Here is a 22,303-nt window from a genome sequence, read left to right as displayed (position 1 = left end):
AGCTTGTCCTAGAGATCATCTGATCAAGTTTCATTAAGATAGGATCACAACTGTGGCCTCTAGAATGTTCACAAGTTTTTCCTATGATTTGAATGAGTGACCTAGTTTCTGACCCCACATGAATCAGATTCAAACTTGACCTAGATATCACCAAGACAAACATTCTGACTAATTCTCATGAGTTTTAAACTTAAATTGTGGTATCCAAAGTGTTAACAAAACTTTCCTTTGATCTGGTCTAGTTACCTATAGTATGTGATCCCACATGACCCAGTTTCAAACTTGACCTAGAGATCATCAAAACAAACATTCTGACCAAGTTTCATAAAGATAGGGTCACAACTGTGGCCTCTAGAGTGTTAACAAGTTTTCCCTTTGATTTGAATGGGTGATCTAGTTTTTGACCTCACATGACCAAGATTCGAACTTGAAAACCTTAGATGATTTCAATTCCAAGCAAATAACAATTATAAAACCAATGCTATCATAAGAATTTGGTCATAAACTGTTGGCTGCCTCTACAGTGTGCACAAGCTCTTCCTTTGAGATTATCAGGTCAGACATTCTGAAAAAGGTTCATAAAGATTGAGTCATAACTGTGGCCTCTAGAGTGTTCACAAGCTTTTCCTTTGATCTGGGCTACTGATCTAGTTTTTGACCACACATGACCCAGTTTCTAATCTGACCTAGAGATCCTCAAGACAAACATTCTAACCAAGTTCCATAAATATTTGGTCACAACTGTGGCCTCTAGAGTGTTCACAAGGCAAGTGTTGACGGACGGTGCATGACGCACGACGGACGACGGACAATGACCGGTCACAATAGCTCACCTTGAGCACTTTTTGCTCTGATGAGCTAAATAGGCTGGTGTTGCTTTACATCTCACCATAGAGGCATGTGCGTTTAAGGGACGTAAATTCGAATTCATATGCTATTGATGTTTGTCATAAAATTTGGACCATTAGTCTCGTGAACAAGTTGATATTTTTATATTTTTATTTGCTTCATTGTATTTTATAAAAGTGTATTTACTATCTCAATTTGTCCCATGCTTAAAACTACTTCATCTTGAAAGTAAGAATTTTTGTCTCTCAGAAATAAATTTTCATTCAAAATGAAAGCGAATTGTTCTGTTTTTTACCATTTTTTTACAAGTTTTTTATTGAAAAATGCATAGCTGCTGTATTAAAGCCTAAAATGATAATGACCGCGGATGAACACGTTGTATCTTGAACCGACACATGTCAGTACGTTGTATACTGATGCCTTAAAATATAGTATCCTTTGTCTGAGGGACTTCCGAAACAGGATATACAAACATTTAAATTTTAAAGTTGAAGTGCTGTTAACAGTTTAAAAAGCTAAACATCTTGGATTTCTGATTCTGTTTCTGTTACTAGTAACTAACAGTCTAGGCTTAATGCGACTGTATCTAAGATAATATTTTCAGAATATTCATGTCCGCTGTTAAGGCTTGTATTATAGCAAAACGTCAGCGTAAACCTTACTTAATTTCCATAATAGGAAGACGTTGCATCTTAATGTTTGGGAGAAGGGGGATTGTATCTGTAAACCACTCATGGGAAAAAATAAGGAAATAAGAATGAGTTATAAAGCGTACCAAAAACTATATAAAACAAGTTCAAAAATTAGAAAAGTGTGTTTTTTTTAGCAATGGTTACGATGTTAGGCTGACCTACCCGATATCCTAAACATAACACTTAAGTAAACATTTATATATTTTAGGGACTTTCTCAAACCATTAAACGATATAAAATGTTACTTTCGATTGACATAAGCTACAGATATAACTGTACTGAGTACCATATTTTCAAGTTTCAGTTTCTCTAGAATTACCTTAACACTGATTCAAACGGTCGAATATTGCTTCATTTTGGCTCGTTTACATGTAATATACTTAAGAAATAATATAGAGCAGAACCATGTTAACAATACGATGAGGTTATACGCTTGCGGAATAACTTAACGAGGGCAGAGCCCGAGTGAATTATACACGCATCGTATAACTGATTCGTATTGTTGATGGTTTTGCTATATATTATTTTGATTCTAATATTTTTTTATGTAAACAAGTAGATGAAATAGGGGAGCACTATTTCATGGCGCTCGTATGGCGGCAAATAGAGTAGATCGACGTGACTGTGTTTTAACATTGGTAACATACGGGAAGTATCACGTCCTACGGAATAACGAAGTCTAATGAGTTATTTTTCGTGCAGTGTCTGCAAATTAAGTGTGACACCAGTCCATTATATCATTTCTATTCTAAAATGTCTTTTATATGAAATAGTAGATCAAATATAGTAGCACTCTTTCTCGGCACCTTTACGGTGCAAAATTATACGTCGACGTGACGTCAGATACTACTCCCGTGTTTAATTTTTATAAATGAAAATGTGCATATGGATTTTTTCATATAAGAATTAAGTAATAATGTTTAGAAAAAATCGTGTTTTTCATACTTGAAAAAAGAGGTTGTACGTCCGCGTCCACGACATACAAAAGAATTTGAAAAAAAAACACTCTCATTCTTTCTTTCTTTTTCTTTTTTGTTGGATTTAACGTCGCACCACCGACACATGATAGGTCATATGGCGACTTTCCAGCTTTAATGGTGGAGGAAGACCCCGGGTACCCCTCCGTGCATTATTTCATCACGAGCGGGCACCTGGGTAGAACCACCGGCCTTCCGTAAGCCAGCTGGATGGCTTCCTCACATGAAGAATTTTACGCCCCGAGTGAGGCTCGAACCCACATCGATGAGGGGCAAGTGATTTTAAGTCAGCGACCTTAACCACTCGTCCACGGAGGCCCCCACACTCTCATTCTGCATCTCAGAACGATAAAGTACAACTAGTTCTAGTGCAGATGGGAATTTCCGGCCTCGAGGGTAACTGTTCAGACGATAACGAGGCTCGTTGTTTTTTAATCGAGAAATATACTATCAAGAACAAAGAGGAACTGTCAAGGTATTGGATTTTTATACCGTTTTCCGAAATAAAATATAAATAACTACATAAAACTTAAACATATATGTAGTTCGTAATACGTCATTTACAGCACGAGAGTCATCTTATAACCTGGATTTTTCCAGCACCGGTAAAAATACCGGAAATCCCCGTCTGATATTCAAGAACATGTTAAACTGCTCTCTCTTTGTGATACTGCCAAGCAGTGATTCTTCGATAGGAACGCTGCCTTGTGTACTGACTTTCGGTAAAATGTAATGACCAAAACTTTTGTTTTGATTTGGAAAATCGAGTGATGCAGGATAAAACATTAAAATAAACCGATTAATTCAACTAAAATGTAAAATGATGTAAATAAAAATGAAAATGTCAGTTGTTATAATTATTAATATTCATAACGCGGCCTTATTTATCTGTATAGCTCAATAGGAGTGCGCAGATCAACGGATCGCAGGGTCGTGAGTTCGATCCCCGGACGAGGGCGTATGTTCTCCGTGGCGATTTGTTAAGCGGCATTTTATTTGTCTTCCACCTCTAATTCTTGTGGAGCAGTAGACATTTACTTGCGGAGAACAGGTTTGTACTGGTACAGATTTCAAGAACATAATTATATTAAGTTAGCTGCCCGCCGTTACATAACTGAAATACTGTTGAACGGCATTTAACCCCAAAACAAACAAATCTGAATAAAATCTATTGAAATTCTCCCTAAAACTCTGATAACGATCGGCATAAATCGACACTGGTTTAAAAATAACCTGATCTACTATTGTTTTATATATATTGCTATCAATTTCAATATAATAAACTTTCTGTCAACAGGTTATGTTTTGTGTATAAGTCAATGTAATACATGCACAGGGATTAATTTAATTTTTTTTTTAATTCCAAAGCAGTAATACAAGCGGGAAGTACAAATCTGTAACTGTTGATAAAAAGTATATAATATCTAAGTTTAGATCATTATTACACAATATGGCAGACGCGGGACAGGTAGAAGAAAAAACTGGAAAAAAAGTTCTGATTGCAGTTGACGGAAGCAAACATTCTATTTATGCTTTTGAATGTAAGTTTTGCTGTTTATTTTTTACTTTTCTGGTAAAAAATATTAAGTATTGGTGATACTACCCAAACAAAATGCATTCATGCAAAGAGCATGTTTAAGCCTGATAAAACAGAAAACAGTACATTGTTTAAATTACATGACCAAACTTGAAAAAAAAAGAGTTATTAGTTCCGTGTTGATGTTTATCGGCCCGAAAAGAACGTTTATCAAAAAGGATCAGACAATACTGACTCTACACGTTTATTACAGCAATGACATTCTTTTGTTCTATTGTACAAGGAAAATAATGTGTGCATGAGTTGTTAACGAGACTTGTTGTGAACTGCTCCAAAAAAGTTTTTTCTCTTTTAAAAAAATCTGCGTAAGTAGTATGAAATAAAACATTCTAATTATAAAAAAAAGCCATGCACATTTCCGTATAAACATGGAAATTTGACGCTGGGAAAGAGTGTTAATAAATTTACTTACCATTTTATATACAAGAAGTTTCAGGAACAAAATTACATAACAGAATGGTGTTACACTTAATTAACTCACAATACATGTTATTAGACGCAAAAAGTAACTCATAAGAGGTATACGCTCTCCATATATAGTTACGCGTTGACGTCACACCATTCTGCCATGTGTCATGAAACAGTTCTTCCCTGTTTCATTTACTAAAAGACACATTAGAATTGAAAACATGTTTAACAGACCTCAACTATACGAATGGGTTATATATCACTCGGTCTACGCCCCGCTCATCGTATTGTTTCAGTATGTTAAAACATGGTATGGGAAATCTTTGTGTATATCGATCTGTTACCCATAACTTTTTATCAAAGTTATAAAATGATATTTTACTCGTGGTTACAAGTAGTGTCAACATTCTGTTTTAACTTATTCACCAGGTTCTGTCCATGCATTTATTAAGCTGTTAATGTATCTCTGTCACTGATTATGTGGGCCAAAGTTGAACTCGAAATTTGTTTTCTTCCGGTCGCATTTAAAATTAACTGTTTAATGCTTAGAAGACATGTAAATTTGCCTGCTAATGATTTCATCACTCTTTTCGGGTGAGTTTAAGTGCTGTATACATGTTTGTTGTTTATTCATGGTGTCAATCCGTATTACTAAAAGGATACCTCGTAGCGCCTTTTTCCGTGCCCAGTACCTCGGAGCGCAGGACGCGGGTGTCTCACAGCTCAAAACAAACCTGTACATGAATTCCACCTTTAAAATGTCTATAAACAAGGGTAAAATTATGTAGGTATACGATTTATCAAGACTCTCATGAAACTTCTGGTACTTGGATATGCATTTGATGCAATGAAACGCATGGTAACGTTTCGTATTTAGAATAAATTACACAGATCACGGCGTATTATTTGTAACGGTGACAAATATTTGGAAAAAAAGTATGCTAGTTGCAGTAAAAGTAGAGTTTTATACAGTCTAAATGTTAAAAAAAATAGTTATGGAAATGATATACAGTTCACAACATGAGCTGTCTATATGTGCGAAAGCTAAGAAATGAGACATGCAGTATCAAGAGTACTTGTAAGACATAATTCCGCTTACAGAGTCCGGTGCTATAGGTTTTACAGGAGTCCTTTGCCATTTTCACTAGAATTGAGTTTGAGTGTTTCTGTAGCTTGGTTTAATTGTGTGCATTCAATTGTGTATTGTGTACATTGGTTTAATTGTGTGCATTCAATGCGCGTGTACATTCAATGTTGGAAAATTTGAGCCAACCGCAGTGTTTCATGAGGACTTACTTTTTCAGTTGCGAGGCCCCGGTTCCTACGTTTCGAGGTAAATTTCGCTTCGGTGTATTCTTTATGGATTGGCACCTTGTTATTTTCTGTAACGGGTTTCTATGAATTGAATAGTGTTCCGTAGACAAGTGACGTAATTGTAGACCAAGTGTCCATAGAGACTTGACTTATAATCAAAATGATAATGGTCTTATGTTCCAGGGTATGCTGACAACATCCACAAGACCACTGATGACGTCATTCTTGGTTTCTGTTCTGAACTCGGCACTCATCTGCCACGTAAGTGTACTGAAACTCAACTATGCAGCGGATAGTTAAAGCCTATGTATTTTTCGCCGGACTCTAAAAAGCAAATCAGTTATATGTGCCAAAATAGACTTCTTTGTATCACTAGCGTTCATTGAAATAACAAAGTTAGAAATACAATGCATTTTCTATTTTTCTATTTTATATTTCAGTTATGATATAAGTAATTGGGAAAGAATGTTTTGTGAAGTTTAATTTTGCCGTAATAGAATAGTCAGTTAAAATTAAGGAAATACAAACAGACTGACACTTATTTGCATTACAAAGTTACTGATTTACCTGCCTTCAGATTGTAAATAATATTCACCAAAATTTATTATACGCCCGCTTTGAAGCAAAATAGGGAACGGATTATGGTTTCCCGCTTTATAGGCGCGGTTTCCACTCAAAATCTAGAGCAGTTGTGTTTCAGGTTTAATGAGCAGCTGGTGTCCGGACACTGTGTATTAAAGCGAATGAAATGGTACTTGACATACGCATAGATAGCAATTTCAAGAATCGCAATTCAGCCTGACATAATTTATTTATTATTTCATGGTAAACGTTAAAAATAGTTAAAATGCACAATTACCTATTCCTCTATTATAGCGACCGCGGCACAAGTCAGCCCAGCTACCCTGCATGCTCTCATAGAAAAGCATAACGGAAAGGCAAAGGAAATATTTTCAACATTCGACAGTCTCGCCACCAAACATAATGTAAGCATATCCTGAATTAAACAACATTTGAAAGTCTCTCGACCAAATATAATGCAAGAATATCCTGAATTAAACAACATTTGAAAGTCTCTCGACCAAATATAATGTAAGCATATCCTGAATTAAACAACATTTGAAAGTCACTCAGCAAAATGTAATGTAAGTATATCCTGAACTTGACAAACATTCAACACTCTAGCGACCAAATGTAATGTAAGCATTTTCTGATTTTCAACAGTTCCGTCACAAGATATTATTAAGAATGACTTCTGATTAGCTTGTTTTATTGACTGTGATGTAAGACCTATGTAATGGATCTGAATGAAGGGCACATATCTATATTCTTCTGTTCTAGTGTTATAACAGATTGCATGTATATTCATATAAAACACAATTAACCTTAAAGCAGTTCTTTAAAACTAAAAGTATGTACTCATATTACGCCAAAGGTAATTAAAACCCGTCTGTTTTTTAGGTACAGCATAAACTTGAACGCTTGCGCGACCCACCTGGATCCTCTATCGTGAACTACGCCCATGAACACAATGTGCAATTAATCGTGGTCGGAAGTCGAGGGCATGGAACTATCAGACGCACCATTCTCGGCAGTGTTAGCGACTACGTTGTGCACCACACACACGTTCCCGTCATCATCTGTAAACATCATGATGAACATCATAAACTTAAGTGATCAATGTGTCAAAAGTATTATATTTTACGAGTTATAACAGTATAATCAAATGTAAAAGTAGGTTATACCTGCGAATACAATTTTTATTATTATCACATTTTTAATTTGTGTTCTTTCATATTAATAAATTCATATTTGAAAATAAAAGAACAATTACTAAAAATTTCTATGTAAACGTAAAATTAACATTAATTGTTTGTGTTTATAAATAGTACTCTGTGTTAGGTTTATAACAGTACGCCTTTAATGCATATGAATATATTATTATGTATAGCTAAACGAAGTATTAAAGTGAACTTCTACTGAAAAAAGGAAGCTTTTCAACAAAGTTACTGTTATACATTATTTATTGAATGTAGCTGTGCAAACACAGTTTATTTAATTAATGAACTTTTGAAGTTAAATTCATTTTTGAGGACTTTCTTCTCTCAAAAGTAGTATCTTAAAATAAACTACTTTAGTGAAAGATGCACATTTGACATTTTGAACCACAGTTACTCCATGACTGACATAGAAAACCCTGTCTATTTATTAACTATCTTTTGTTCAAACCCTACTATTACTAATATGGGCGTATAATGATAATAAGCTGGCTCTTAAACTGTAGTTTGAACAGAGTATAAAATTTATTAAATATATCAGATTCAGCATGAGAAGAGAACAATGTTTTATTATCACAGTACGATAACACCATTTCAACGGTGTTCAAGGGACCTTCGACCTAAACTTGACTGCATGTCGGAAACACTGAATTGTATTACTGATCGAGATAATAATATGTTCTTGTATTTTTGCATGTGTCCCGAGTTTCATAGCCCGAGTGTTTTCCTAATATTCGACATGACTAGATAGTGAATATAACGTGTATTAGATTGGATAGTGGTGAACTGAAGGATGACTTTCGCACTCGTGAATATTCATAATGTTTCCCTAAATTAATTTCCGGTATCGGATGACTATTGAAAAACCAATAATTATAGGTTATTAGCTTTATATCGAGAAATATGCACGAGTTCTGCAGCGGAAATACTGCACGACTTTGGGAGCGCAATATTCTTCCGCTAAAGAACGAGTGCATATTTTCCGAAGCAAAGATAGTAACCTTTTTTATTTCATACGTAATGTGATGTAAATATTATGAATTTGTTCAATAGTCTGGAAAAGATTGACAACACTAAATTAAATAAAAGAATTAATGCAATGGCACACATTACACTACACTACACTACACTATACTACATTACATTTCATTACATCAGGCACCCGAAATGAAAATTCAGGTGTCAGTGTATGGAAAAATATTAACTAACGGTGAATAGAAACGAGTATGTAATAATATACATTTCTTATACGTGCACATATAGTTGTGCGGACAAAGCCGGGATTGTAGGTTCGAATCCCCTATCTGATAAAATCAGGTTTTATTTCTATTTTGGGAAAGAAATTATATTTTACGTGGTATATTTATATTTGTGCTAGAAAAAAATATTCTTCCAGATTGAAAAGGTTAGGATTAACACATAAATATCAATACTTTTTTTTTTCTTTTAAAATAAAAACAAATACTGATCATTTAATATAATATTTAATATTACAAAAAAGGTACATTTTCTTTCAAAAGATGGTCTTCCCTGCCACCTTCCCGTTTCCACTGATAATATATGAGCCACGCCATGAGAAAACCAACATAGTGGGTTTGCGACCAGCATGGATCCAGACCAGCCTGCGCATCCGCGCAGTCTGGAGAGGATCCATGCTGTTCGCTAATGGTTTCTGTCATTGCAATAGGCTTTGAAAGCGAACAGCATGGATCCTGACCAGACTGCGCGGATGCGCAGGCTGGTCTGGATCCATGCTGGTCGCAAACCCACTATGTTGGTTTTCTCATGGCACGGCTCATTTTTTATGGTTATTCAAATAAAATCATTTGTGCCACAAAAACACGCTCCACCCCGCGCCCCTCGCTATTGGTTTGAGAATGAAAAAAAAATCGACATTCTTTTTAAAGATTTTTTCAGGACCAATAGAGAAGGGACTTTCATCATGATTATTGACCTTATGTATCATGGAGCGTCGGTCTACGGATCGTGGGGTCGCGAGTTCGATCCTGGGCGGGGCGTATGTTCTCCGTGACTATTTGATAAACGACAGTGTCTGAAATCATTAGTCCTCCACCATTGATTCATGTGGGGAAGTTGGCAGTTACTTGCGGAGAACAGGTTTGTACTGGTACAGAATCCAGGAACACTGGTTAGGTTAACTGCCCGCCGTTACATGACTGATATGGTAGATCACGATATTCTTTTGAACGTTTTGAAATGTCAGTATGGTGTCTCCGGTGTTGCATTGTACTGGCTGACCTCATATCTGAGGCCACGGAGCTGCCGCGTGAGTGTGAATCAAACAGTGTCATCAGCACGTGAGCTTACGTGTAGTGTCCCCCAGGGAAGCTGTTTAGGGTCGTGACTCTACCTCACATACGCAGGAACGATTTTTGACATTGTTCCCCCGTCCATTTCCGTCTATGGCTTTGCCGACGACCACACCGCAAGCACACGTTTTAAGCCCGAACCATCCATCGAGGCTAAATCCATTGGTGAACTGGAGGAGTTTGCTACAGATTCAAATGGGTGGATGAACAGTAACAAACTAAAAATGAATTCCTCAAAAACTGAACATATTGCCTTTGGAAGCGCCCCTCAGTTGAATAAGTTAAACATTCATGAGATAGATATTTGTGGTGATAAAATCAAGAGACAGAGTAACATCAGATATTTGGGGGCCTATTTGGACGAAACTTTAACTTTCAAAGAGCATATAAAAATAAAGTGTAGAACGACAATGTTGAACTTTTTCCGAATCAAAAACATTCGCAAATATTTGACTCAGGATGCAACTGAAACCTTTGTGCTATCGCTGGTTATTTCGCATTTAGACTACTGTAATGTTATTTTATACGGTATTTCTGATTGTGACATCGCAAAACTGCAACGCATTCAAAATATGTGTGCGAAGTTAGTTCTGAAAGTACTGGAAGTTTGTGAAAATACATTGAACACAAAAAATTAAGCTTTTGTATAAGGAAAAAACAGGTTTTTTACAATAACAGTGTTCTAAATAATGTTGAAGGGATGAGATTTTCTTTCTAACACACCAGGTTTGCTTAAACATGTAAAAATTTAACGCCACGTCAGTTCATCTCGGGATGGACGCCATATTTCTCATTGATAAAAAATGTAAACAAAAAAATCAGAGTGGGATTAGCATTGCAAGGGCATAACATGACATTCTACACAATGAATACCTTAGAACAGATATATAAGATGCTACACAGGTCAGGCGGGTTAAATGCATAATGTCGATCACTTGTAATTCATCTTGAAAAGGTGGTTAATTTTAGTTTGTTTACATGGTTTTTAATTTTCCCACGACTTCTCGGCGATTCACTGCAAATGTATTACTGCGCCGGACGAAAGGTAACTCTAATAAACAACGGGAGACAACTTAGGTGTCAGCACGTGTACGATTTTTAAAAAAACATGTCGATGATTATAATTTCTTATCAAATAATGAATCCTATTCAGATATTCGTTTTTAATATTAGAAAATTATTAATTTCTGTGGACATTTGTCAAAAAATATTACTTACAGTGGACTACTTTGCGCATCAAACTGGTTCCGCTTCATTTGTGAGGCATTTCCGTTATACTTTTTGACAACAATAACAAAACACAAAATGAATCAATAAAGTCACTTATAAACCGACTGCTACTTAAATCAGTGTAAGTAAAGTTGTTGTTACAACATTATACATGTTCGTTACGTTATGAGATAAAGTTTATCTTGAACTGCATAATCCATTAATTACGTTTAGATGATACTGCATTTACAACTTATTTGACCCCGTTTTTTTTTACGTGAATGACAGCATTCTCGTGCAATTCGTGCAAACAGAGTTATGAAAAGCATGGTGGAGAATTCAAGGACAAATTATAAATGACATTAAAGTGAGGATAACTGTATATTCGTCCAGTTTTGATCATTGACATTCCTGCTGTGTATTAGTAACTTTTGTGAACAAGATTAGAATGTTGCTTTTGCACATATACACATTGATTTGACCTCTCAACCAAATTTCATACCTTATTTTAGGGATTTTTAAGATAATACATTTTCAGAAGTTTGTTGAACGTGTTTTGATATTTAAGTGCATTGTAGTTCATGAATACCTTGAGTTAAAAATTAATAATGGCAACATTTCTAGGCCTTTATTGTAAGCCACTAGACTTCTGTAACGATAAATGTTTAATGTATTAAGGGGAATATACTCTTTTAGTTTTGGAATGTGGCATCCCTTGACCACCGTATCTTTTCTTATGTACTACTTTGTAAACAAACTAAATAATGTGTTTTAGCTCACATATGCGAAATGAAAAGCAAGACAGTGAACTTATTTCACATTCTTTCTTTAAATTAGAATCTGTAGGACATTGATAAATGTTTGGACAAAGTGAAACACTATTATTTTCGCACCAAAAAGTCTTAATTGTTGACTTTGAATGTACACAAGAAGTCTTATGTAATTCAACAATAACTTTCTTGTTTCAGTTTTTCTCATTTTTATTTTAGTGAGCAATCCTTTGTGTACTTGTAACAGTTGAAACAGTATTCATTTTATTTACCAAAACCTTGTACTTTTTTGCAGGTAAATTTTATAATACCCCACCCACATATTTCTAATTTCAAAGTATGCGTCCCCTTAATTACTCCGTTGTCACACGTGTATGAACTTCAAAATTAACAATAACGTTATGATTATTTTAATATCAAAACTGCTATTCAGAACGTCAAATTGTGTTGCATTTTTAAAACAGTTCAGAAATGGTATAATTCCACAATTCTTACAAATCTGGCCTGCCTATCCCTCTTACAGGAGGGGTACGCTTTTCCATCGCGTAATAGGCCCTCCCCACTTAATAAAACTCTTGTTCCGGGACTGCACATGTCTTTTGTGCCCGGTTCTTTTGTGCCCGGGTGACTCTTTTGATGATTTTTTTTCTTCCGCCTTTGTTTACCGTACATTTGATACGCAATATAGCCTATACACCGATAGTGTATCATCCGCTCGCTGTTTTCCGTTCAATAAAAACTTGCACGCGCTATCATATCGGCTGAATGTGTTAAATAATTTAGTCGTGTGTGTGTTGAGTAGTGCGGCATATCGAGAGGCAAAACCACCAATATGGCAGAATCTGGAAAATCCACAGAAGGAAAAAGGAATATAATGATAGCTATGGATTGTAGTAAACACGCTAACTACGCGTTTAAATGTAAGTGTGATTTTCCTGTTTTCTCATATAGATCTAATAACAGAATAGAAGAGCCTTGTCTACATACATAATAACAACATATTAAATTACAATAACATCAATATTGCACGTATGTTCGTATGCTGAATTCCTTAACATCGGCCACTCTACAGTTTGCATAATTTAAATTATGATGAAAAAGGTTGTACATATTGCACAAAAGCAATGCAGTAACCTAGCCAAGTTGTGCAGTGTGCAGTAGATCTACTTGTATTAGATTTTTTGTACACGTGTACAGGTAATATTTCTAGTTCTATTGTGCACTTGCATGGGTCAGAACTCGAGAACGTGTATATAGTATAATAAAAGCTTTCCGTGTCCTTGCTATTTGAATTAATTATTCTAGGCAATAAGCAGAAAGCTAATCAAAAAAAATGATAAACGGTAATAAACTGAAATTTCATCGCTTCTCTAATTACTTGGCAGTGCATGATAAACATCACTGATTTGAAAGGTGCAAGTCTCAGAATCGGTTACAGTTAGTTCCCAGCTATGTTCCCAGCTATACAAAAAATAGGTAGAACCTTTTTGTAAGCTGGTATCTCACCAAATGTATTGAAACTTCATGATGAACTGACATGCAGTCTACAGATTCCATAGCTGTGCTTTGCTTTTTAACTAAATTAAATCTACTGGTTCGAGTCGTAAATTCGGCCAGGTCGTAAATATTCGGCCCCCCACTTTAAAGCTTTTTTTCGAGCCAGATGCTCGAGAACGCATCTGTGTCATTACAAGCACTTGAGTTAGCAAGAAAGTCGGCAAAAAGCAACAAGTTCAGGTGAGTAGAAAAAAAGTTGTCTTTCCCTAAAGTTGTGTACTCTAAATAGCAAATATTTTGTCTCGCAGGTCGCGTGACGTCATTGCACGCGCTCGTTTATGCTGAGGCCCGGCAAGGGTTAATTCAAATCTAAACTTTATAACACAGAAAGAACATGCGCTAACTAGCATAAAACGCGTTAACACCAAGAAAATGAATACATTGTCCCTCAGCGTCGTTGAATTTCCATGTCTACGTTGTTTTTTTTTCACGTTGACGTCATTTCCTTTTGAATTATCCGTTTTGGGGCCGTAATACGTTTATGTTTTGCCACGGAACGCGCATATATAAAAAGGTGTTATAATAGCACGTGAGCGAGAGATTCTCTTTGCTCTCCTGCTCAAACACCCCGAAAAGTGACAAGAACAGCAGTTTTATGCTGGAATGTGTGATAAACAGTGACGTAAAACTTAAACTACGTCACGCTGGTGTGAGAAGGAGGATGACAGGTGCTTTTTAAATCTCTGTTTGCAAATATTTCCCACGAGGTATGCTATTGAAAATTGATTGCAGTTTGTTGAGAAAGGAACAATTCTGGTTGTAGCATCGATTTATTTCCAAGAAAATGTTGAAAATACAATCAACTTGAAGTTTAAAAAGTGGCCGAATATTTACAACCTCTATGGAAGGTAAAATGTGGAGGCTAAACCTGCCTGTTATTTTAAGCGCGGTTGTATTGTTTACCATATGTAAACGGCCATTAAGGGGACGCATATTGCTACATTCACAGTTCATACAGCAATGCAGAAGGGGTGCATATTCAAGAAATCGATGGTGGGAAAATAAAAAACATATTCCTAAACTGATATAATACTGATGGACACCTGTAATATTCAGTATTTAGTGGATAAGGATGTGGTACTATGAATGTAATAGGAAAACAGAGGTGTTTGTGAAAGTACATTCAACACAAAATATTAAGCTTTTGTATAAGGAAAAAAACAGGTCTTTTACAATAACAGTGTTCCAAATAATGTTGAAGGGATGAGATTTTCTTTCTAACACACCAGGTTTGCTTAAAGATGTAAAAATTTAACGCCACGTCAGTTCACCTCGGGATGGACGCCATATTTCTCATTGATAAAAAATGTAAACAAAAAAATCAGAGGGGGATTAGCATTGCAAGGGCATAACATGACATTCTACACAATGAATACCTTAGAACAGATATCTAAGATGCTACACAGGTCAGGCGGGTTAAATGCATAATGTCGATCACTTGAAATTCATCTTGAAAAGGTGGTTAATTTTAGTTTGTTTACATGGTTTTTAATTCTCCCACGACTTCTCGGCGATTCACTGCAAATGTATTACTGCGCCGGACGAAAGGTAACTCTAATAAACAACGGGAGACAACTTAGGTGTCAGCACGTGTACGATTTTTAAAAAAAATATGTCGATGATTATAATTTCTTATCAAATAATGAATCCTATTCAGATATTCATCTTTAATATTAGAAAATTATTAATTTCTGTGGACATTTGTCAAAAAATATTACCTACAGTGGACTACTTTGCGCATCAAACTGGTTTCCGCTTCAGTTGTGAGGCACTTCCGTTATACTTTTGACAACAATAACAAAACACAAAATGAATCAATAAAGTCACTTATAAACCGACTGCTACTTAAATCAGTGTAAGTAAAGTTGTTGTTACAACATTATACATGTTCGTTACGTTATGAGATAAAGTTTATCTTGAACTGCATAATCCATTAACTACGTTTACATGATATTACATTTACAACTTATTTGACCCCATTTTTTTACGTGAATGACAGCATTCTCGTGCAACTCGTGCAAACAGAGTTATGAAAAGTATGGTGGAGAATTCAAGGACAAATTATAAATGACATTAAAATGGAGATAACTGTATATTCGTCCAGTTTTGATCATTGACATTCCTGCTGTGTATTAGTAACTTTTGTGAACAAGATTAGAATGTTGCTTTTGCACATATACACATTGATTGGACCTCTCAACCAAATTTCATACCTTATTTTAGGGATTTTTAAGACAGTACATTTTCAAAAGTTTGTTGAATGTGTTTTGATATTTAAGTGCATTGCAGTTCATGAATACCAAGTTAAAAATTAATAATGGCAACATTTCTAGGCCTTTATTGTAAGCCACTAGACTTCTGTAATGATAAATGTTTAATGTATTAAGGGGAATATACTCTTTTAGTGTTGTAATGTGGCATTCCTTGACCACCGTATCTTTTCTTATGCACTACTTTGTAAACAAACTAAATAATGTGTTTTAGCTCACATATGCCAAATGAAAAGCTAGACAGTGAACTAATTTCACATTCTTTCTTTAAATTAGAATCTGTAGGACATTGATAAATGTTTGGACAAAGTGAAGCACTATTATTTTCGCACCAAAAAGTCTTAATTGTTGACTTTGAATGTACACAAGAAGTCTTATGTAATTCAACAATAACTTTCTTGTTTCAGTTTTTCACATTTTTATTTTAGTGACTCAATCCTTTGTGTACTTATAACAGTTGAAACAGTATTCATTTCATTTACCAAAACCTTGTACTTTTTTGCAGGTAAATTTTATAATACCCCACCCACTTTTTTCTAATTTCAAAGTATGCGTCCCCTTAATGATAATAATCAATGTTGCTTGTATCAAAGCACATATGGTAGAAATTTTGTACAAATCAATTGTAAAACGAAAGAATATTTATGAAAAGCCGCAAAAAGTGGCCGAATTTACGACTCGAACCAGTATGCGCCTTTTCTCTTTCTAGCAATTTTTGATTATGTTTTATATGTAAGCTGGTATCTCAGCACTTACTGTGACTAATGGGAATGGATTGAAACTTCACATACTTCAACGGTTGACTGTGATGTACTTTGATCTGATATGCAGTAGGCCTACACAGGTTTCATAAGTATATTTTGCGGGGGGGGTTGCAAAGTAGATTCTCTATTTCCTTTTTTAGTTTAAACATATTTATTCCCAAAATAAAGTACATGTACGTATATTGGTACATACGTCATACTTTGGCGAAAGCAACACGAATTGTTTTTGTATGTAGTCTGGTATCTCAGTACCCACAAATGGGAACAGACTGTAACTTCACACACCTATTCTGACATTCATTACACAGGGTCCATAACTCACTTTTACATAAGTATAAATTATGCTTCGTTTTCGATTTTTGTATTTATTCATTTAACCTTCTCTAGTGACAACGCTCATGTATAGTCAAGCGTTGCTGTCCGAGGACAGGTTCGGTGGGTTCAAATAACTACCCAGCGTTAACTTATTTATCACAAGGTCATTTGCTTTTACACTGAAGATGACCTATGTGCAAGCAATTCGCCTTCCCAAAGATGATGAATATATTAAAGTGAATATTGAATGACAGATTAGGCTGTATAATTTTTTAGATGAAATGGAAAAGATTAACATATAATATTTTTATGCTTGTTCTCGCCTTCCGAATAGGACAAAGAAAGTACATGTATAATGACTGATGTTATGTTTCAGGTTTTGTGGAGAACATTTACCGAGATGGGGACAATGTGATTATGGCCCACTGCGTCGAACATGGTGCCAACCTACCAAGTAATAGTTATTTATATGAAAATGATTTTAGATACTCGGAGACGGGGATGCACTAAACGTATATACATTTATAGTTAATTGATCTGAAGGTCATTGACTCGTTTTGTAATGTTATATATATTTGCCATCATTCGAGATAGACCTATCTTAGCTTAATTATAAGGCGTTTGTGAATATATAAATTTACTGCTGTTGACTGGACATTGGTTTTAGAATCAAACACTACAAAGATTATACGGTTTTCCTCATACTAATATTACTATACAAGGAAGTGAATTCGAGGGTTGCTTTGATTAAAGTACACGTAATTATTTGTTACACGTGTACTGATTACAATACTGATCTCACGATCTCATAATTGACTTTCTGTTTTACAGCAACAATGCTAAAGGCGGATAATGCAGACGAACTTGAATCTCTAATGAAAGAACATGAACAAAAGTTGACGGAAACTTTCAAAAGTATTGACGAGCTAGCCAACAGTCACAATGTAAGTTACCAGATCAATTCTTTTCTTTAAAGGTCGGATAGATTGATTACTTGCAAGTGTTGTCGTCTGCTTTTGCGACTTGCTTGTTCTTGCGTGATTGACATATTTGTGGTCAGTGAATTTAGCGTGCTATTCATTCTCACATAACAGGCCAGTGACATTTTATTAGTTTTATTTTAACATGTTTAAAGGTGGTTAGGTGGTTCTGATTCTGGTTCTTTATTACCTCCTCGTGGGAGAATGCCAGGTGCATATTACAACCATGATTAATAACAAACAAACATGCATATCAAAGGTAATGTATACAATTATGATGACATATCAACAGAAATGCCTTTATGTATGCAACTACATGTATATCATTTAAAAATACATATCAAGAAGCTAATCGGCTAATTCCTGTTCTGTGTTCTACTGCTTTTCCGTATCAGTTGTTTTGGGTTTTTTCTTTGTTTTTTTTTAACACTCGCCCAATATTATAATTCTCTGATATCAAAATCAAACAGTCTCTAATGTAATCAAAACGGTTTGATTTTGGTAACAGAGAATTAGAATATTGAGCGAGTGTTAAAAAAAACAAAGATTTGATCAAGTAACAAATTTGTTGGAATAGTTAACAGAATGATCACTTATTTGAGTATTTTCTCTGGCATTACTAGTATTCTAAAAAGTTGACTTTTCTGTTCTTGTTGCCCAGCTATTCTGAGATAGAGTAACTTTAGCATAATACATAAATTTAATAGACATACTTTGAAATGATTGATATAAATATCATATCTGTTGTCTAGTATTTGTCAAACATTTACATCAAAAATGTAAATTAAGCAGAAATTCATTAGAAATGCAAATTCGTAAAATTCTTATTATCTGGATGGACTTGATATATATATATATATATATATATATATATATATATATATATATATATATATATAGTATAAATGGATTCGAAATGTTGCATTGTTTAAAATCTTGCCTTATTGTTCAGGTTGTTGAAATATATCTGAATATCTGTCATGTTGAAAGCAAATGTAAACATAGAAGTTGTATTGAAATCAGGAGCAATAGTGCACTCTCATATTGAAGAGTAGTGATTACAAATTTCATATAAAATAATAAAACATACATTTCTAATCGGAATATAACTCTTCTCTTTGAAATAGGTCTTTTGTTCATTTAATAAATCTGTAACAGAATGCAGTAAAGTTAAAAATGTCATTAAATGTCGCATAGATATGATAGACCACCTTTAACACTTGATGTAAATGTTATTTAACATAGGTCAGTGAGCAAAAGTTTTCGGCCACTTAAATCGTACTGAAAGAACATGTCGTATGTTTTAACATACTGGCTAAAAGTATGGCATAGCGTAATTATTAGTGTACAGTCTTGCCAGTCTATAAAACACTTAATGGAAAGTTATTAAGAGCAGGTGTTTGATACCTTGTATTTTGTTATTATTTTATCTTTTTCGGCGACGCCGTCTAAATTGGTTTTCGTTACCTATGCCACGTGACTTCAGTTTGCAAGTCAAACTACTTGATAACGCATTATAGATAATTTATCAAAATGGAAGATTTATGCAACAGTCTGCCTGATTGGACGAGAGTGTCAATTTCTTTCACTCTGTTGATTGTGCTACGCTGAGTGAAATGTAGACAAAGCGTTTATCCTAAACGACGCTGTTCACAGTTTTAAAGCTAACTTTGGCTCAGTATATTTAGCAAGAATATTGATATATCTCAAAATGATAAGTAAGTTTAATAAATATGATAAAAACCTGTTCAAATATCAACATATATCAAATTAAAGAAAGAGCTGAATACAGTGTGCGTATCACATGAATAAGGGTGTGATAAGAGTCTTTTATGTAGAGAAGTGCTTTTTAAAAGATTATCCTTGTTACAATTCTCGTCTGTATATGAAAAGGTTTCTTGCTTTTGTGACTTATTCAGATTGCATATTAAAATGAGTACTTGTTTGCTTTGATATATTTGTTATGAATTATTTAACTGATTTATTATATATGAATATCTTTCTTTAGTATGGTATGCAAATATTGAACTCAAATGAAATCTGTTTCATTATATATATGCTATATAATGACTGAATCTCATTACACTGAAATGAAGGTACGCTGCATACAGTTTATCAATGTGTTATGACAATGACCGAACTTTGCTTATAAAACAGAAATATTGAAATAATTATATTTGTATGTTTTGCTTGACCTTCACTTTTTATAGGTGTGACGTCATTGTCCAAAGATTCATGAATAGCGAATATGCATTTGTTAAAGCGGGATCAGTAGGCCTATTTTAGAAATAAATAAAAATAATAAATAAAAAAATCCTTTAATTGATTTTTTCTCATGTATTCTAATCAAACTTGATTTGTAGCATCTTTATTAGGCCCGCAGCCAACTTTGTTCAGCTGGGACATTTGACCCCTTTTAGGGGCTGCTAGAGCTGAAACTAGAAATGCCTTTATACAGCGTCTCATGAACAGCTTGGTGGATCTTTGTCATACTTGGTCTGGAGCATCATTATAAGGTCCTCTTCCAAATTTATTTATATAGGAACTTGGGCCCTATTAGGTACCACTATAGCTAAAAGTAGATATGCCTTTCTTTGCATTAAGCACTAAAATGTAATGGATTTTTATCAAACTCGATGTGTAACAATATCGTAAAGTCTCCTGCTATTTTGTTACAAATAGGGATACGGACCAATTTAGCTAAAATATAAACACGTTAAATGACCTCTTCTCATGAACCGCTTCATGAATCTTCATCAAACTACTGCTGTAATTATTCGTCTAAGCATACACGAAACAAAATTGCAACCTTAGAAACCTTTGCGAAAAATTAAAAGAGAACCATTTAAATTGTTAAAGTGCGGTGTTTAGTTTTGCAATTTGAAAAATGTTAGATGAAAGATGAATGTTAGATGAAAAATTCATAAACTTCTTTCCTTATTACAATTCGCCGACCATCATTTTTAAAGATATTTCTTGTTAGAAAGTACAACAATTTTTTAGGGAGTAAAAAAGTGTTCTTTGTAAATAGATGGTCTCTCAAACGGGATGAAATACGGGAAGAGAAAATTGTTGTTATCCCGAGGTGGCCTTTAGTTAAGGTTTGACTGTATACTTAACATCACTTCTGCCTGTATTTCAGATTAAACATACGCTAGAGTGTATATATGGTTCTCCTGGCGAGGCGCTAGTGAAAGCAGCGGAACAACAAAATGTCGATATGATAATTGTAGGAAGTCGCGGTCACGGCACCATTCGCCGAACAGTAATGGGCTGCACGAGCGATTACATAGTACACCATGCACATGTTCCTGTAATGGTGTGTAAACACGAAGATGAACATCATAAACTGAAATAAGTTATCATGTCTTGCAAATTATTGCATTGCTATATTTAAAGTGGTGATACAATCTGTGATGGCAGACGCTATTAACATTAATTACATGTACATTAATTAAACTTACGTTTGTATTTTATGTTATCGTTTAGGAAATGAGTCAGGAATACCAGCATTGTTAGATGATGATCTGTAGATTTAAAATAAACATTTACGAGAAAGCACACATGATATTTATTGATCAAGATGGTTAACAATATGATTTTGTCACTTTTGAGTCACAATCAAATACAAAGTATTACATTAATTGCTTTAGTTGTATTTTTTCCATTTTTCCTTGGCTAGCTGTAAATACTGTTAATCGAGATTAAATGAAGCATTGCAAAACATGTTCTAGATCTTAAGATTTGTGTCAAGTAGATGCTTTAACATAATTAAAATACGCTTTATTTCTAACCGAACACTTTTTACAACGAATACAACAGTTATGTTCACGTTGTATGAAAACATTAAACTGGCATGAACTGATTATAAATTTGTCGGTTCTTTTACTCTTTGCTCATGTAGCTCGGCTAGCATATGGATGAGGTAACGGAATCTCATATGTTCTGTAGATTTAACCATATACTTTCAGTGCCGAGTCCGTCCGTCATCACACTTTCGTGTGTTGGTGTTCGTCGTTGGCTTGAATTAGACATGAATGTCATATCCGATTATCTGCCCCTTTTTATACTTAGTCTATATATAACCTTAGGACGGCCAGCACATATTTATGCAATCTCGCCAGGCATATGTATGTTTTTGACAACACAGAAAATGACGTGACTCGACCTTCAGCTATTTCCGGAAGTAAATAAAATGAAAGTAGAAATGCTAAACTTGAAAACGAAAGCCGCATTTTGATTCGTAGGTAGTCAGGGGTCACGCGCAGGGGTCAACCCGTCTAAATGTATGCGCGTGGACTTTTTTCTTTTTTCTTTTTTGCTATTGGGGAGCCAATTTTCAGCACTTTATTACGAATTGAAATTACCTGGGCTTTAGTACAGCATGTCAGCTTTTAATCTATGAAAAAATATTTGAGCTCTGGATAAACAGAAATCCCTAAGGGGTCCGTAACGGACCAAGGGTACATTGATAATTTTGGAACTTCATCAAA

General features: G+C 34.7%; 2 protein-coding genes across 3 annotated transcripts in view; both read left to right on the top strand.

Annotated features, from left to right (window-relative positions):
* LOC123566333 (universal stress protein Slr1101-like) overlaps positions 1-8,290 on the top strand; it is a 29,950-nt gene extending 21,660 nt beyond the window's left edge. The window contains exons 1-4 of one of the 2 annotated variants that reach the window (XM_045360314.2): positions 3,735-4,059; positions 6,021-6,098; positions 6,714-6,823; positions 7,299-8,290. In XM_045360314.2, the coding sequence (XP_045216249.2) occupies positions 3,969-4,059; positions 6,021-6,098; positions 6,714-6,823; positions 7,299-7,514 (495 nt within the window). In that variant the 5' untranslated portion in view covers positions 3,735-3,968 and the 3' untranslated portion in view covers positions 7,515-8,290. Of the gene's footprint in view, positions 1-3,734; positions 4,060-6,020; positions 6,099-6,713; positions 6,824-7,298 lie in introns of those variants that run through there. The other variant, XM_045360313.2, reaches the window with a different exon arrangement.
* A 4,325-nt stretch (positions 8,291-12,615) lies between these two features.
* Positions 12,616-21,454, top strand: LOC123566335 (universal stress protein Slr1101-like). Its single transcript, XM_045360316.2, has 4 exons — positions 12,616-12,844; positions 17,207-17,284; positions 17,662-17,774; positions 20,953-21,454. The coding sequence occupies exons 1-4, from the start codon at positions 12,757-12,759 to the stop codon at positions 21,166-21,168; spliced, it is 495 nt and encodes a 164-aa protein (XP_045216251.1). The 5' UTR covers positions 12,616-12,756; the 3' UTR covers positions 21,169-21,454.
* Positions 21,455-22,303: the final 849 nt, after the last annotated feature.

Source organism: Mercenaria mercenaria, chromosome 8 (genome assembly GCF_021730395.1).
Source record: "Mercenaria mercenaria strain notata chromosome 8, MADL_Memer_1, whole genome shotgun sequence".
NCBI classification, from domain to species: Eukaryota; Metazoa; Mollusca; class Bivalvia; order Venerida; family Veneridae; genus Mercenaria; species Mercenaria mercenaria.
The sequence above is the reverse complement of the archived record's forward strand: the minus strand, read 5'-3'. Positions and strand labels throughout refer to the sequence as shown.

Excerpts from the sequence above, each read along its gene's own strand:
- LOC123566335 (XM_045360316.2), top strand. The coding sequence starts at position 12,757 with ATGGCAGAATCTGGAAAATCCACAGAAGGAAAAAGGAATATAATGATA. Across the intron at positions 12,845-17,206 it reads CGCTAACTACGCGTTTAAAT|GTTTTGTGGAGAACATTTAC; the intron begins GTAAGTGTGATT and ends GTTATGTTTCAG. Across the intron at positions 17,285-17,661 it reads ACATGGTGCCAACCTACCAA|CAACAATGCTAAAGGCGGAT; the intron begins GTAATAGTTATT and ends TCTGTTTTACAG.